This window comes from Centropristis striata, chromosome 18 (genome assembly GCF_030273125.1).
Source record: "Centropristis striata isolate RG_2023a ecotype Rhode Island chromosome 18, C.striata_1.0, whole genome shotgun sequence".
Lineage (NCBI taxonomy): Eukaryota > Metazoa > Chordata > Actinopteri > Perciformes > Serranidae > Centropristis > Centropristis striata.
Window position 1 is genome coordinate 16,043,866 of NC_081534.1, and position 16,538 is coordinate 16,060,403.

Sequence of the window (16,538 nt, forward strand, 5' to 3'; positions counted from 1 at the left end):
TAAAGTCTGTGCAGTCTGTTACTTATAGTTTAGGATCATTTAGCTATAATATTCTATTCACACTCTCATTTTCTGTCTATTATCTTGACATTTTTCTTTATCCATCAGTTCTATGCTCCAGTTCCATATGACTTTATGTTTGTTTTCACTGCCTTTCATTACCCTAAATCTTGTTTATCATCTCATCTGTCACTCCTTCTTCCTGTCTTGTCTCTCCCCTTTGCATCCAAATCTCTTTCCTCCCCTGTCTCGTCTCAATTACCTGTCACATTTATTATCTTTTTCATTCTTTGTTTCTATAATCTCTCCTCTCCTCTACCTTTCCATACTCCCGACGTCTGCTCTCTCTGCTCCACTTCATTCTTGACGTCTCGTTAAAACCCACTCGTCCTCTTTCTCATCTAGTCCACAGCTTCATCAGCGGAGGATGACAAATCGCAGCTCTCCATGAGGCCCCAGACCCCGCAGGGAGGGGGTGAAGAAGGGGAGGCATACGAGGTTGACGGACAGGTCATATGGAACAAGGGCGCCCCGCTGCCCACCCCAGAGGAGAAGATGAGGCAGGCTGCTCAGGCCGTGCCCACAGCCATAGTCGCCATCAACGTCACAGGTATGACCTCTTCTTAGACCACGATCATCCAACCATTCTGTCCATCTCTTGATCATTAGTGACTAGCAACCAATCGCCATTTCTAGATGAAAACCAATCTCAAGGTCCTCTAGTTTCAACATAGAAAGGTCAAACTACTTTGAGTTTGATGTGGTCTCGCTCATTCCCGGTGTCTGTCCTGTAACATTAACCTCTCACCACCAATCACACATTTTGTTTTGTTTGTCATTAAGGAATTCTCTGACTTTAAAAAAAAACATTTAATTGCTGTTTTATTCAGAGTTACATGAGAAGATCAGAACCAGTTTTGTGTCTGTGAGTTGAATACAGAAATAGTTCCGTGCCAAGCTAAGATCTGTAAAAATGCAAATGCATGTAAAGATACTCTCAGGAAAACAAACAAACACAAAAAATACATATTAATAATAACTGCCAAATAGCAGAAATGTATGTATACAATGTGTATCGAATGTATGCATATGTCTTAATTTTTGATATTCTTCATTCTGTCTTCTGTATCTGTGTGCCTGTACCTTGAGCTGCTGTGAGAACTAAATATCCCCACTGTGGGATAAATAAAGTCATATATTATCTTATCTGACATCGAGCCTAGCTTACACAAAATACAGCTACGGGTGATGGGACAATTAAACGTTTTAGCATGATAGTGGTGCTACATGATAGTGTTGCAATTAAAAAATGCTTTTCAGTCATTTAAAAACTGCTATATTAACACGTCACATATTGTGATTTTTTCTTTTTTTGGCTGACACCAATTGTTAAAAACATAAACATAGACAAACATAGACTCCCAACAAACTGAAGCCAGGTGTGTTGATCGCCCCCTGGTGGCTGGCTGCAGTATAGGTTATAAACCCTGTCCCCTCGATATTCGCGGATGAGACTAACTCAAAGTACACATTAAATTATTTTTCCCCATATATTCCTAAAGTTGATCAGCAAAAACATGGGCTATATGAGACTGATTGGTCAGCCCCCGGTCATGGCTGATCAGCTGACAACCAGCCGGTTTAGATCAGGGGCCAATCGATCAGTGCACCTCAAGTGATTTTAATGATCTTCTCATGTAATTCTCAGTAAGGCAGCAAAACGAGGAAATGTCAGACTTCTCCATTTATCAGCCCTCTGTAGCTGAGTGGATAGAGACTAATCAATTACAGTATCCATTCATCCACAGAGGGAAAAACTGTCTGTGTCAGTCATGGATGTCTGCCTCTCCTCCTGCACCTCTGTGTGTGTTCTCCTCTTCTATCATGCTTCTTGCAGACTGACCTTCACCTTGTTTTATGCGCTTGTGAGCGGGCATTTGTGTGTGAAAATCGTATGACAGCTTATCCAAGGGTCAAGGCTTTTCCACTGACTTTATGTCAGATCACAGGGTCTTTTGACAGCCGAACACAACAAAACATGTCGATGCAATTCCCCTTTTAGTATGCCACATTTTTAGTGCTATCCGCCACACACATACACATATATATAGATAACACATCTTATTCTGCCAATTCTGATGAGTAATATATTACACTGTAGTTTGTTTGATGTTCCGCTCATAAGACATAAACTCACATCAGCCAGATATTTTAATGAGCTGTAGAAACGATGAATAAAGACTCCAAAAATGGCAGAAATTTGCTGTTGTCAAAACCAATACAACTGCAATCCCGTCGCCCTTCAGACGCTAATGAGGGCTTAATGCGGTCCCACTCCACACAAATCACTGTTGACTTCATCTGCTGTCGCTTTACATTACTGAGAATGAGAGAGGAAACACACACTCACATGCAGACGCAGAGAGAGATCGGGGACTTTACTGTCACTTTGAGGGGGCTTGTGATAGACACTATCTGCCCTCACATCAATTTCTATTTCCCTAACGCCTGCAGGCTGTCACCAGCTAGCCAAATAGCAGAAAGAAGAGCAGTTCCTTGTGAGATATTAGTCTGCCTTCAGGGAAGCTGCACAGAGACAGAGAAAGATATTTAGAAGAATGAATGGGTATTCATGCGTGTGCCTGCTTCACCTCTTATCTGTCCTGTGCATGTGTGTGTTTGTGATAACGGCATGTACTCTATATCTCACACATCTCACATGTATATTTCCGACCCAGTCGCTTATAATCAGGGTTGGAAATGAACACAAACAATCAGCCAAGTAATGATAGGTTTTCGTTGCCTATCCCCACTTGACCAGCCTTAAGATATTACCTGATTAAGCTTGCTGAGTAATGGCTGGTAAAGTGGCTAATGGATGATTAAAGGGTCTGGTCACCCAAACATTTCTTGTTTCCTACAATGGTATAATGCCATGCAGATAATTTTGGTTGTATTTGCCCAAGGTTAGATATTTGATAATACATTGCATTTATATAGCGGTTTTATAAAAACTCAAAGATGCTTGAAATGTGGTATAGTAGTAGTAGTTACTATATTACTATTATTAATATTACTCTAATATTTCTGCCGCCAATAAATAAGGAGGATTGGGATTTTATTTGTGGCATCAGAGCGACAGAGAAACAGTCTTCTCTGTGGACAGTTTTTGGTCAAGCTGATATGTCAGCTAGTATTAGCTGTTTTTTTTTTTAAATCATAAAAAACAGAACACAAATACTTAATCAGGGGTGGGGATTACCCAGCCCTAATCACTGTATACGTATGCTGTTAAGTTTTTTAATTAAAAAACAAAACAAAAAAAGAAAAGAAAACCCCAGAAGAGATCCACATCAAGATTGTTTTGTTTGATTTAACAGATATTGTTTTTTAAACTCCCCAATAATTTAAATAATATCAACCTCAAAAATCCTGTATCAGTTGGGCGATAATTTTAAGTGGAACTTCTTTTTAGTCTCTATGAAAACTGTCAGCAGCATGTTCTGTGGATCATGTAGAATAACTGAGACTTCCATTGTATTGGGGTGGAACTAGAAAATGTATGACAGATAACTCATAACTTGGCCAAACAACAGCTATCTGCATGATACCTAAATAGCCAGATACCACAGAACTGAGGTGAGAAGTCGGTTGAATTGACCCTTTCCTTCCCTGTTAATGTCGCATGTTCAACTTGAAAAAAAATTGCATGTTGTTGAGTTTGTTCCTTCCAACTAACCGAGTGCTGTTTGCCTGTGTGTCCGCCTGCCTTGCTCTCGCCCTCCCGGCTACCAGGGGCAGTGTTTGACCGACAGGCGAGCATCCGGCGCTCCCTCATTAACACTGACACCGTGTCCCGCCGGCCCAAGAAGGTCAAACGCAGAAAGACTATATCAGGGCTGCCTGACAACTTCAACCATGAGCTAGGTATGGATCACTGTTGGGCTTTGTGTTGCCCTCTACTGTCCACAGACCTGTACCAACACTCTGGACAAGCATCCCTCCTTCTTTCATTACTTCACATACTCTACGGCTTCATGCTTGTAACTGTATACACTGAGGGGAGAGTGAACTCACCCCACCAGTATTTGTCTGAGTAAGTCACATTGAGAAGGGGAAAATAACACATGCAAGTCCACAGTGTTGGATCAAGGCCCTGCAGATGTTCACTCTTTCCCTGTTTCAGTTCTTCATACCATAAGTGTCCTCATCTGCTCTCCTCCACCCTGTTTAACTGCATCCACAGCCAGGGACCAGTTGTGAAATTCTGTGCAGTAGTTTTGTGGTTTTAATTTTGCCCTTTTTCCACCTCTTGAGAACTTTTGCACTCCTATAATCACATTTTTAGACTTCGCCTGTTGGAAAATCATGTCACATAGGAGAAGTTAAGTGCATGGTTTGCCACTCTGAAATACGCATTGTGCCATAATCTTTCAGCTCAACTTTCTGCAGACCTCTTTCTGTGAATTGTAGGGGGTTAATTGTATGGCTGTGACTTAATCCTGGGGCCATATTGATAATCTTAGCATGTGCGTCTTACTTACTTACAAAGATGTAATGATTAGGAGGCAGCAGGACCCTGATTATGAACCTCTTCTGCCCTTTTCAGAACACAAGAGCCTCAAACCCTCCAAACACATGAGGGCTATATAAGAAATATGAAGTTTCGCAGGTCCCTTACTCTTAGTTACTCAGCTGAACTGGGTGTTAAGCGTGCACTAAGCTTACTAAGCTGACACTGTGCTGCGCTGACAGCATCGCATGGCTGATGTTTATTTACACGTCCCTGTGCTGTGGGACAGCAGCAGCTTTAAGGAGAATGTCATTTCTCGATAAGATCACCAAGGCTGATAGGAAATGAGCTTTAAAGTCTGGTTAGTGACCAGCTGACGACAGCCTCTGAATGTCATGATTACTGGGCCGGGGTAATTGTCCCAGTGCTTCATCCCCTCCCTCTCCTTGCACAAGAGCTGCCTGCGAAGTAGACCTGCAGCTTAATCTATCGCAGCAGCAGCAGCAGCCAAGCTGTCACTCCAGCTTTTAGCAAAGGAGGAAGAGAGTGTATGTGTGGTTTAGAGAGGGAGCGAGACGGAGGAGAGAGAGAGAGAAGAAAGGACGCAAGAGTGTGTGTATGTTTTGGGATACGAGCATCAACAGGAGAGCCACCACAGATGGGAGACACACTAGACATCATCTCCCGTTTTACAACTCATTCTTCAAATTGTTTGTTTACAAGCCGGTATGTTCGGTGTGTGTGTCTGTGATATCTGCATTTCTGTGTGTCCTTGGCTGTATATCAGTCTGCATACTATGTTATGTTACAGTTACGTTCTGTCCTGTATGACCATGTCATGACCATGTGTGTTTGTGATCATGTATGCGTTGTTGTTGGCTGCCTCTTACCTTCCCAGCTGCGTGTGCTGGACCCCAGGGTATTATTTGCTTTTTTTAATCAGACGGAAACAGAGCAAGAATAGGAGGTGAAACACAGTAGGGAGTCTCTCTGTCTTCCCTCATACCCTTTCCTTCTTAATGACGAAGACCAGAAGTTATTAACGCATGAGACAGTACAGCAAATCAAATTAATTAGCTTCCATGTGACCAGTTTATCTATCAGTCCAGCCAGAGGAGCAGAAGGCAATGTGGTCGAAGAAGTTATAGACAGGAGAGTAGAAGGTTTTTGTGCAGGTAGAGAGGTATTTTCGATCAATCATTGATTCTGTTTCTTCCTTTTGACAGCAAAAGGACACAGCGGAGACCTCCGGCCACATTCCATGTTCATCCCAGGACAGTACTCTACCTTGGGCAGAGTTGGGAGCGTCAACTCAACGCTCCGGCGTTCCGACACCAGAGACTCGGGCTGCCAGACAGAAGAAGTGAAGATCGTGCCCCCGTCCATGAGAAGAATCCGAGCTCAGAGAGGACAGGGGATTGCTGCTCAAATGGCCGGCCTCACCACCTCCTCCTCAACAGGAAGTATATCCATCTCAAGTAGCGACAGCTCCGGGATCCTGATGCTGCCGCAGTACAACAGAGATCCTTCACGATTTCACAGTCTGCCCCGACAGGGCGCCAGGGTGTCCCTCAGCGCTGACCCCATCTGTAGCAGCACCCCCATCAAGTCCGAGGAGCAAATTACACCTCAGAGGCAGATTGGAAAGCTTCAGGTCGACAATACAGTGGTGCACATGAGAAACGCCCCGAGGACAGGCACCCTGCCCAGGCCCAAGTCTCAGGAGGTGAGGGGGACACAGGCCAGTGATTGGGGTGGTGGTCCAGCATGTGTTGTGTCCCCACACGCTGCCTACTCCACCTCAGTCATCCCCAATGCCACCCTGTCCAGCTCCTCTGAGGTCATTACCCTGAACACCTCCGGTCAGCTCCCCCACTCCCCAGCCTCAGCTTACCCCACAGCCCGCCCGCTCAGTCTGGCTTCCTCCACCAACACAGACTCCATGATCTCCAGCCCAGCAGCCTTCTCCCACAGCTCCACCTGCCCAGCCCTGGCTACTTCTACCCCCACTCACACATCAAAGGACGGCTGTCTAGTAGTCACAGCACCTGCAAGCGAGTCAGGGCACTCGGACAGCAGTATACACAGCCACAGCACCTTGGCCCCCACGCCGCCATCCTGTCCGCCAGAGGAGCAGTGGATCTACGACACGCCAGAAAACGTGGTGGTTCCGCACCGCACGCTGACCTCCAGCTGCTCCACTCCTATAAACCAGCTGTACAGCAGCCTGGACCTCTCCTCCAGGACCACTACTGACTCCAGCTCCCTCTATTCCCAAGACAATGATGGATACTACACCTCCATGCACATGGACTCCGGTCTGCGCTCTCGCAGCCACGGCAGCGGGCACGGTGCGGCACCCGGACGGGCCACCAGGCACAGCATGTACGAGTGCCGCGAGATGGCCAATCAGGAAGACTCTGCCAGCTTGTACAGTGATCGATCGCTGTCCCGCAGCATCTCCCTCCGCAAGGCCAAAAAGCCTCCGCTGCCCCCAGCTCGTACAGACTCCCTGCGGCGGAAGGCAAATGCGAAAAAGCCCCTCGGAGGCGTCAGCGCCATCAGCGGTGCGAAGGAGCCAAACGGCGCCATGCTCAATGAGACTCTAATTGCCAGCTTGCAGCAGAGCCTTCAGATGGGGCTGAGAGGAGGGAAAGGAAAGGGGGCTTCGCCTTCTTCACCCTCTCACAGCCCGAGCAGCGACTATGATGACCCTTGGGTGCTACGGCCACGCAGTCACAGTAGCATCAGTGCAGGCAGCTCTGCAGCATCGCTGGTTGCTAACGCCAACTGTGGCGGCGTGTCTAATGTGTACTCGCTGTGCCACGTGACGCCCGCTCACAGCGACACCAGCAGCTTGCGCTCAGACTACGCTGATTCCTGGGGCTACTACATGGACTACCCTCGTAACCATGGAGACCAGAGGGCACAGACACCTCCGGTACACGCCACAGAGAGAGAGATGTCGGCTGGGGCTCACCCGGGAGAGTTACAGAACGGAGGTGAGATTCTCAACGACGGCCAGGCCCCCGGAGCTCCAGGCCAGGAGGGAGGGGTGGCAATGAAGCCCAAAATGTCCACCTCCTCACCAGACAGGGTGCACAGGCTGACCTCCCCATCTAGCGGCTACTCCAGCCAGTCCAACACCCCGACAGCTGGAACCCCAGTGCCCTCCTTTGTCAGGTCCATGTCTCCCTCAGGCAGCCGGCCCAGGCCCAAAGTCCCGGAGAGAAAGTCCTCTCTCCTGTCCTCTGTATCCATGTCCTCCTCCTCCACCTCCCTGTCCTCCAACACCTCGGACTCACTTAAAAGCTCCGGACCTCCTCCTCCACCACCTCCACCCTTGCCCCTCTCCTCCTCGTCAGCTCCCACCACCCCTCTGAGCCCACCTCCACCCTTCCCTCCCCCTCTACCACCATGTTCCAGTGCAGGCCCTCCTCCACCAGCTCCCCCGTTGCCAACCACTCCCCAGGGTCCAACTTTGATGCCACCCCCTGTTTCCTCCACCTCCCCAGAATTCCCTCCTCCTCCATCCCCTGAAATGCTAATCCACTCCAGCTCATCCTTCAATACGAGCTTCAGTCCTCCCCCTCCACCTCCCCCACCTGTCCCCTCCATGGGGCCCCCTCCACCTCCTCCACTGCCTGCTTTTGCCCCACCTTCCTCCTCCCCATCTTATGTCAAGGCGGGGAAAGATGCTCCTAAACCAGCTCTTTCTAACAGCCCTACAAAGTCACCCAAGCCCCTGATCACCCCGTTTGCGCTGCAGAGCATTCAGCTTCGCTCCGTTAAACGGTCAGAGAAGGAGATTAACGGCCAATCGGACCACACCAAAGCTCAGGAAACAGGCATGGATCTCCTTCAGGGTCTAAAGCCCCAGACCCTGGAGAAGTCTAATTCCCTGGAGCATCCCACTGTGATACACCTGTCAAACTGCTCCCCTGAAGAAGGTTCACGTAACTCCTCACCATCCCCTGTGTCAAAGCTCTTAGAAGAGTTGTCTTTAGACTGCAGTATCACAGATGACACACCAGATAGTGCTGTCACAAATGGAAAAGCCGAGGATCAGAGTTACATTCTCTTGAATGGTAAAGAAGGAGTCGAAGTGCGGGAATCTTTGCCTAGTCCCCCGCGGAGCTCCCAAAGCTCTCCTGTCAAACAGAAGCCCCCAGTTGTCTCCAAGAAACCCCAAATCTCTTTTCTCCCACCGTTTAGTCCCAAACTAATTAAAGAACAGGTTGCATCTCAGCATGAGGACAGCCGTTTACAAGACCAAGTAGATGCGCCGCAAACTCAAATAAAGACAGAAGAGACTAAAAGTGAGCAACAGGAGGAAGAGGAAACCTCAAAGAGCTCCGAGCTTCTAGCAGAGAGCAGTGAAACATTCACAGCAACCCAAGACGAGTTCGACATTTCTACTTCTGCCAGCCAGGAGACAAGTGTCGACTATGGACTGTGTACCAATGGAGACACTCATGAAGAGGAAGAGGAGGGAGATGGAGCGAGCAGCACAACTGGATCCATCAGCTCCAAGGAGGACGACACTGGTGAGTCTGACATTTAATTTTTTATTGATTTTATCATCAAATCAAAGTTAAACACATACAGAACTGAATTTAAATGTCAGTCAAGATCTTCATTTACTTATTAGTTAAGCTCATTACAGTAATCCTATATGGTTAGTGGTGATGCTGCTGCCTGCCAGCTGTGCGGCCGGCTTCTCAGACAGCTGTGAAATTAATTTTGCCCTCCAAAAGCAATAGGATCCAAACTTGAAACCACAAGCTTCTAACGGTCTGAAAACTGTGAAAATAGCACAGGAGAGACGGCTTATCACTGGGACAGCACTGCTGCAGCCTCCTGATTCATCCCCTCTTACTCTCTCTTCTACATTTTGTATGCAGAGATCTCTTGTGGCTACTGTCCCTTCGTTTTTTCCCGCATTGCTCTTTTCCTCTCTCCCCCCTCTCCACACACTTTAGCCTGTCTACTCGACTTCTCTCCACCATCCATCCTTGTTTCCAAATATCCATTTTTGCCTTTTCCTCTTCTTTACTGTTAATCTCTCTCATCCGCAGTCAGTCCTCTCTCTCTCTTTCTCTCTGTCCTGCTCCCTATCTATCCATCCTTCATTCTCTCTCTGAGGTAAGGGAGGGGGCAAGCGTCCCAGGGGAGATGCTTTTTCGTGTTTGGAGGGAGAGAGGGGGGGAGGGGCTCCATCGTATCGGAAGGGGAGGGGGAACAGATCTGGTAAGGGGATGGAGGGGAGGATGGGGGAGAGCGTAAAGTGAGACTGCCTGCAGCGGCCGAGGCAGTCGAAGCACAGACGTGAGCGCGGAGGTTGAGAGGAGGAGGAGGAGGAGAAAAGAGGCTGAACTAGAGGAGAAGAAAAGAGGAAATCAGAAAGAGAATGTAAGAAGACAGTCCGACACCTCCTCCGTACCACTTCAGATTTCATTGACAGCCAGGTTAATGCGACAGGACGGTGGATTCATGAGTATCAGTTGAGTAAACCTGAAGTGTGTGTGTTTACGCTCCTCTGACTCTTGTGTGTGTTTCTCTCTCTCTCTCTCTCTCTCTCAGGTGAGGTGTTCTACTCCAGCACGGCTGAATCGTCTCCGGCCCCGTCAGCCAACGGGGCCTCCGAGGAGAACATGGTGACCCCGACCCCGACTCCTACACGGGCCCGAACCACTGAGGACCTTTTTGCTGCCATTCACAGGTACCAAGATGCATTTTCTCTCCTTTCGCATCCTGTCACTACTTTATCCACTCCAACATGTTTCCTCCTGACCCGCTTCAACTCCTGATATATAATTTATTCCACTGTTCTAGTTTATTTTTCCCTCTGTCGTTCTGTTTTTCTGTTTGTTTTTCTGTCTACCTTCCCCCTCTTTCTCTGTCAGAATCTCATCCCGTCTTTCTCACCCCCTCGTAAACCACAATGTATCACCCTGAACTCCCTCCCTTCAGCCTATGATTTCTCTTTTTCCATCTCCATCTCCATCTCCATCCCCCTCCTCCTCCTCCTCCTCATCCTCTGCCCTCCACCTCTCAGTCATAACTTTACCCAGCGATGTCCCATCTGCAAGCACACACATCTGTCAAATAGCTGCGCTCTGGAGGCTCCCAGCCCGGAGTGGCTTTCCCTGTTCCTGGTCAGTGAAGAGGCTGATTCAAGAAGCACAATGAGTCAGTCGTCACATGGCTATCAAGGCATCTGTTAGTGGAGTCACATAAGCGTTGCTCATTCTCAGCAGGAAAAAAAGGCAGTTGCTTCATCCATTATTTAACTACTCGACACCCTCGGGTCCTAATCTAGGTTAGAGGCCACCGGAGAGATTTGTCGTTCTACCTCACTCTGTTTCCCCCTCTCTCTCTCTCTCGTTCTTGTACACACTCGTCTCTGACATGTATTGCATACGTGCTTCAAAGGGGAGCGCACATAAATTTCTCATGCAGCCCGCCAGTTTGTGTTTCACGGTCACGTGCGGCGGCAGTCGGAGTTCTCTTGAGCATCACAGGATTTCATTTCACGGGATTTTATTTCTGCTGGCGACAGATTGTCGATGTATTTGTGGCGCACACATCACGTGTGCAAGTGCGATTTATTGTGCAGTTTAATTGGATGGCAGGATTGTGTAAGCATGTGTGTGTAAACCTCACAGTGGAACTGTTTGTTTATCACTTGCTTTACTGCTCTCCTCCATTGCACCTCCTTCGTATAGAACGTATAGAATAATTTTACAGATTTGTGATAAGTGTGAAGTGATGACACGGTGGTGTCAGAATGAGAGGAATCAACCACTGTGAAGATTAATTAACAAATTAAAGGGATAGTTCAGATTTTTTGAAGTGTGGTTGTATACGGTTCTTATCTATAGTCTTTGTATTACCTGCAGTAGAAGGCAGTCAACACGCCCCCAGTTTGGAGAAGCAGGCAGGGTAACAGCATAATAGTTAAACAATGTACTGCTGTAGATGGGGGCAGCAGAAAAATGTATTTAAGCCACCTAAAAAAAAAATTCAATCCGTTTAAGTGAATGCTATATTTAGAATAGTTTCGCTGCTTTAACATGCCATCAGACAGTCCTGTTTAAATTTACACAGAGGCAACTGAAGCCACTCTATGTTCTCTTCAAAGTCACCAGACTACATTTACAAAAACAGTAATTTACCTCACAGAACATGGGATCTGCTTTGCCTTGATTGTTTAGTGTGTGTAATTGTGTGGCTTTGAATCTGAACTAATCCTTTAAAACACCAAAATCACACAATGACATAAATTAACTGATAGGGGCAGCAGGAGACCAGAAACTTGACAATGAAGTATATAGCATACACTTCAACCGATATTATTTTTTTAGGTTGCAAAAATATGTTTTGCAACTGCCCTCATCCACAGCAGCACATCGTTTAGCTTCTTCCATCTACTGCAGGTAGGCTGACAGTGGATAAGTTCCTCATACAACCACACTTCAATAAATCCCAAATATCACTTTGAGAGATAAGAATGGGGCTCTTAACGACATACCTATCACTTAATTAAAATCCATTTCAGAAGTTCTAAGTAAGATACATTGTTTTGAATCATCAAGATACAATTATATATCAGAATGTAAGCTTGTAAATTAATCTATTTATTTTTTTGGACGGTAACTTTCTTGGTGCCTCCCAAACTGTTACTTCTTCACCTCTCTGACATGTTTCCTTTCCCCTTCTCACCTGTCCAATACGTTTGTTTTCCACTCTGTCATTTCACCCCCCTCCTCCTCCCTCTCTGGGAAAACGGAGATTGATGAAAACCCTGAATGAAATGCCTTTACAGCAGCAGCATAAAATACAACCTGTCTGGGGGGAGATCTTCCAAACCAAATGTAATACAGCCAAGAGAAAGAAATCGATCAAGCGCCCCGGGATGTGCCTTAAATTGCTGCCTTGTTTACCTCTATAACAGAGATTGGTATCGCCGCCTCTCCTCGTGTGGCCTGTATAGTCGTGAATTTAACCAACAGTGAGTTGCGTATCGAGCCGTCTTGGTTGACTGAGTTCAGGTGTGTGAGCTTATGCACGTGTGAATGTGTGTGAGAAAAGTCTTATGTAATGCTGATGGGCTAATGTGGCGAGGGATGCTCACCGGGGACGACGCTCGATGGAGGTGGAATTTAGGGCACAGACACATATTTTCAGTCTTACTACAACAGAGAGCAGCTTAGATTCTTTCACAAAACCTTCATACCCTGCAGTTCTGCCTCTCATTTGACCTTCCCAAGTGTATTCTCTACAGGTTATTTGTCCTTGATGGAAGAATTTCTTGCTGTAGATCTAATCTGAGGATTAAGGATTTTGTCTCACTGCGCCCTCCCTTTACTTTTAGCATCAAATTGCTCTCCCTTATCACAGAATCTGTATTTTTTCATGCTTTTAATCATCTGTCTCCTCCTCTCTCCCTCCTTGTGCAGAGGGGGCATGCAGTGGGTGGGTGCAACCTTTCTAGAGAGGTGCGAAGTGGCAAGTAGCCCCTTCTCTCTAATTAGCAAGCCTTGTTCCTGCCATCGTGGTGATGCTACCTTTGGATTATCAACAGTAATCCCAGAGTGCAACCCACAGATTAATAAGGCTGTTTCCCTGCTAGCCCTAATCCCTTGTATTCTGCCAGTTGCAGCTTTATTGCTATGCTTTAGTGCAGGAGTTATAGACGGTGTAGGCTGAGTGGTGCAGTCAACCACTCTGGTACCCCCTGTTGAGAGCAGGCTGAATCGTCCGTGTGATTAAAACTGCTTTGGGCACTTTTCCCAGTTTGTGTTTTTGATTAATTTCATTGTGCCGCGTCCGAGCTTTCCTGCAGAGCTGCAGCGTCTGCAGCTTCTCTTGTAAAAACTCAACGGAAATTTCTTTAACTAAAATGTATAACTCTTCTATTCATTGCGCTCCTTTTTTGAGCATCTACGCCACTCAATGCTCCTGATTGTTTCACTTCTTTAAGATTCGTGCTGCGGCGCATGATTGCTGGGGGCAGTGCTGACATATGGCAAATTTGGGACAAAGATTTGAGGCATGTAGGCCAAGTATTTTAAGTGCAGTCTCTCTTTTTTTGTGTTTTTTTTTTTAAGCTACGATAACATGGAAACATTCACAAGGCTTAGCTGAGCAGTAACTACAGGCTGCTCCCTGCTCACTTATGTGCAGGGTTCATACAAAGTCTTAAATCAAACCATTATATTTTCAAGGTTAGGAAATATATTTGAATTTGAATATACTTTTCAACATAATTTGGCGTTTTATCTACATACTCATGTAAACCAAAGCCAATTTTTCACAATTGCTTTGTAGTTACAATTTAAATGTGATGATGAAGGCTTTGAAAGTCTGGACAATTTTGGTTTAACAACCTTGAAAGTGCTTAAAAATCTGTACAAACCCTATATATTAAATCTCATTTGCCAAAGTTCAATGTGAGTAATTGGATTTGATGATTGTTTCCTGACAAAACTGCCCCCAACTCTTGCAATTCCTTTTCTTGCTCTTCCACCAGTTCAACATTTAATTGCCCTTAATTTACCTTTTTTTTTTTTTACAAATCAAATAACCCTGCTTGCTCTCACTCACTCTGCAGAATTTCCAAAAGCATGTCATTAATCTGGATATCCACATCCTATCCTAGGTCGAAGCGCAAGGTCCTGGGTCGCAAGGAGTCAGAGGAGGACAAGTCCCGGGTTGGGAGCCAACAACAGTCTCCACCCGCCACTCCAACAGGCGGGTCCCCGGCGCTGGCATCCACCTTGCCCCGTCAGTCGGGCTCCATCCAGCGCAACCTCCGCAAGTCCTCCACCAGCAGCGACACCTTCAAGGCCCTCCTGCTGAAGAAGGGCAGCCGCTCAGAGACCAGCTTCAGGATGTCAGCCACCGAGATGCTCCGCTCCACCGACCCTCGCTTCCAGAGAACACACTCCGAGTCGGCGCTGGACTCCCCCGCCGGGTCGCCGTTGTCCCCGCACAGCCCCAGCACCTCCCCCGGCCGCGGTAAAAGGGCGACAGATGAGTGGAGCCGATACGAGGCCCTGGCTCTGTCCTCGCCGCCGTCATCGTCCTTTTCTATGAGCGGATTAAAGTACGGCCGCTCTCGCACGCCGCCCTCTGCTGCCAGCAGCAAGTATAACGCTCGCAGCCGAATCCTCAGCAGCCCAATGACAGTAATCTGCGAGCGCGAGGGGGAGCTGGCAGAGAGCGAGCATGGAGACACTGCAGAAAGTGTGTCTGGACCCACGGCTCAGACTCTCCCTGTACTCAATAACTCCAATGGCACTTTATCTGAAGAGAGCAGAAGTTAAAGAGCAAACGCCGCCCCTTAGATTCAGGGAGCTGGACTCACTCGTCATAACCAGGTAGGGGGCAGGAAGAGGAGCCAATAGAGACACCTTCCTGAGCCCCACCCCCTCGGCGCTGCCTCTGGGGGAGCGGACATGTCGGATCCTGATGTAAGGTCAGAGGTCGCCCCGTCGTGGACCGGGCTAGTCTGAAGTGGAGAACTGGTTCTGCTGCAGCTTTTCAAGACTCCCATGATTCTCGGTCTGTCCTTCGTTTGGTGACTCACCCTTTGTGTTAAAAGAATAGTTTTTCTTTTTACGCCTGGTGTTCTTTAGTTTGTTTTCCATTTGTTTTGCTGTTGTTGTTTTTTTAACTTCATCTTGTCCTTAACACGCATGAATTTTAAGTTTCTTTGAAGGACGAGGTTAAGACGGTAGGGCGAGTCGAAGGAAGTCAAAAGTTGTAACTTTGCTGCTGTGGTGCTACGTAGCTTGGAAAGAGTGGAATGTAGAGGCGTGCTGGACGCTCGCCCCGTGAATCTTCTCAGCTTCTGCTTCTCTTCTGTTGGCTCTGGAAAGTGTTTGAAAGCACCACGGTTTGCAAGCGCTGGCTTCAAACAGCCCATAACATTGTGGAAAGAACCGGAGAATGTGGTACAACAAGACAGACAGCTCCACGGTACAGTTTGAGCTGTGGTTATTGCCAGGTTTTGCTTTCTGCTCTTAGGTCAGAGGTTTAGTTTGCACAGCTGGTATGTTCAGTGGTCAGTAGGAAGTGCAGAGGGCTCAGTGCTGTCACCTAGTGATGGCCAGGAAGTAAAAAAAAAAATTATGAAAAAAACTCAACCAAAACAGCAAATTTACTCTACTATAAAAAAGGCTCCTAAAACCTCTATTAACTGAATTTTAGTTTGTAGATTTTGCACTGTGCATAGGTCTTTTTCTTTGTTTGTGACTTAAAAAACTATGTTTTAAGAGATTGTTTTAATAAACAAGTGATGTCATGACTTGTGTTTGGGAGTTAAGTATCAATATATAAATGTAAAGGCAGAATTTACATTAGAAGAAATGCTTATTTTACTGTCTGGGTCTTTTGGGGGTCATGTTGGTTACCAAAGAGCTGAAAAATAATCTGTAAGTGAACACAATCTGAGAGTGTGACTGCTTGTCTGACACCCTGCATTCGGTCCAGTTGTCGCTAAGTTTGCTGAGAACTACTAGAAGCTTCTTAGGGCTTAAAGTTTATATTATATAATGCTTTTGACCTTTCTGCTAAGTTTATCCTTTTGCAGTTTTATATGATTCTGTGTGTAAATACATAGAGAAAGGAGTTTTAAGTAACATTTTGACTTATTTTCAAACTGTACATTTTTTAGAGCCCTGTGTTTGCTGGAAGGGAGTGGTTTCCTTTTTGTAGATTATTTATTTTCACATAGCAGGGCTGCGAAACATTTCACGGCGATCAGAGGCACGGGGTAGGGTTAGGAGGGCCACATTTACTACGCTGATCCCACCAGGACATTTCTCTTTTTTTTAAAAAAAAGGTGCTGCAGAGTAACAAAAAATGCAATAATGTCAATATTTATGCTAAAGCCTTCTACTGCCCTTAATCTTGAGTCATGCAAATCCCACGCTGTTGCTCACAGCTGAGTAAATGTGGTCTCTTAAGTGTCATAAACTGAGGTGACAGGCGTGAGACATCATAACCTCCTAACAGC

At 46.6% G+C, this 16,538-nt stretch overlaps 1 protein-coding gene across 3 annotated transcripts in view; it reads left to right on the forward strand.

The window, feature by feature from the left end:
- nhsl1b (NHS-like 1b) overlaps window positions 1–16,320 on the forward strand; it is a 127,727-nt gene extending 111,407 nt beyond the window's left edge. For 2 of the 3 annotated variants that reach the window (XM_059356229.1, XM_059356231.1), the window contains exons 4-8: window positions 406–610; window positions 3,796–3,927; window positions 5,740–9,060; window positions 10,097–10,235; window positions 14,178–16,320. In XM_059356229.1, the coding sequence (XP_059212212.1) occupies window positions 406–610; window positions 3,796–3,927; window positions 5,740–9,060; window positions 10,097–10,235; window positions 14,178–14,844 (4,464 nt within the window). In that variant the 3' untranslated portion in view covers window positions 14,845–16,320. The remainder of the gene's footprint in view (window positions 1–405; window positions 611–3,795; window positions 3,928–5,739; window positions 9,061–10,096; window positions 10,236–14,177) is intronic. The other variant, XM_059356230.1, reaches the window with a different exon arrangement.
- Window positions 16,321–16,538: the final 218 nt, after the last annotated feature.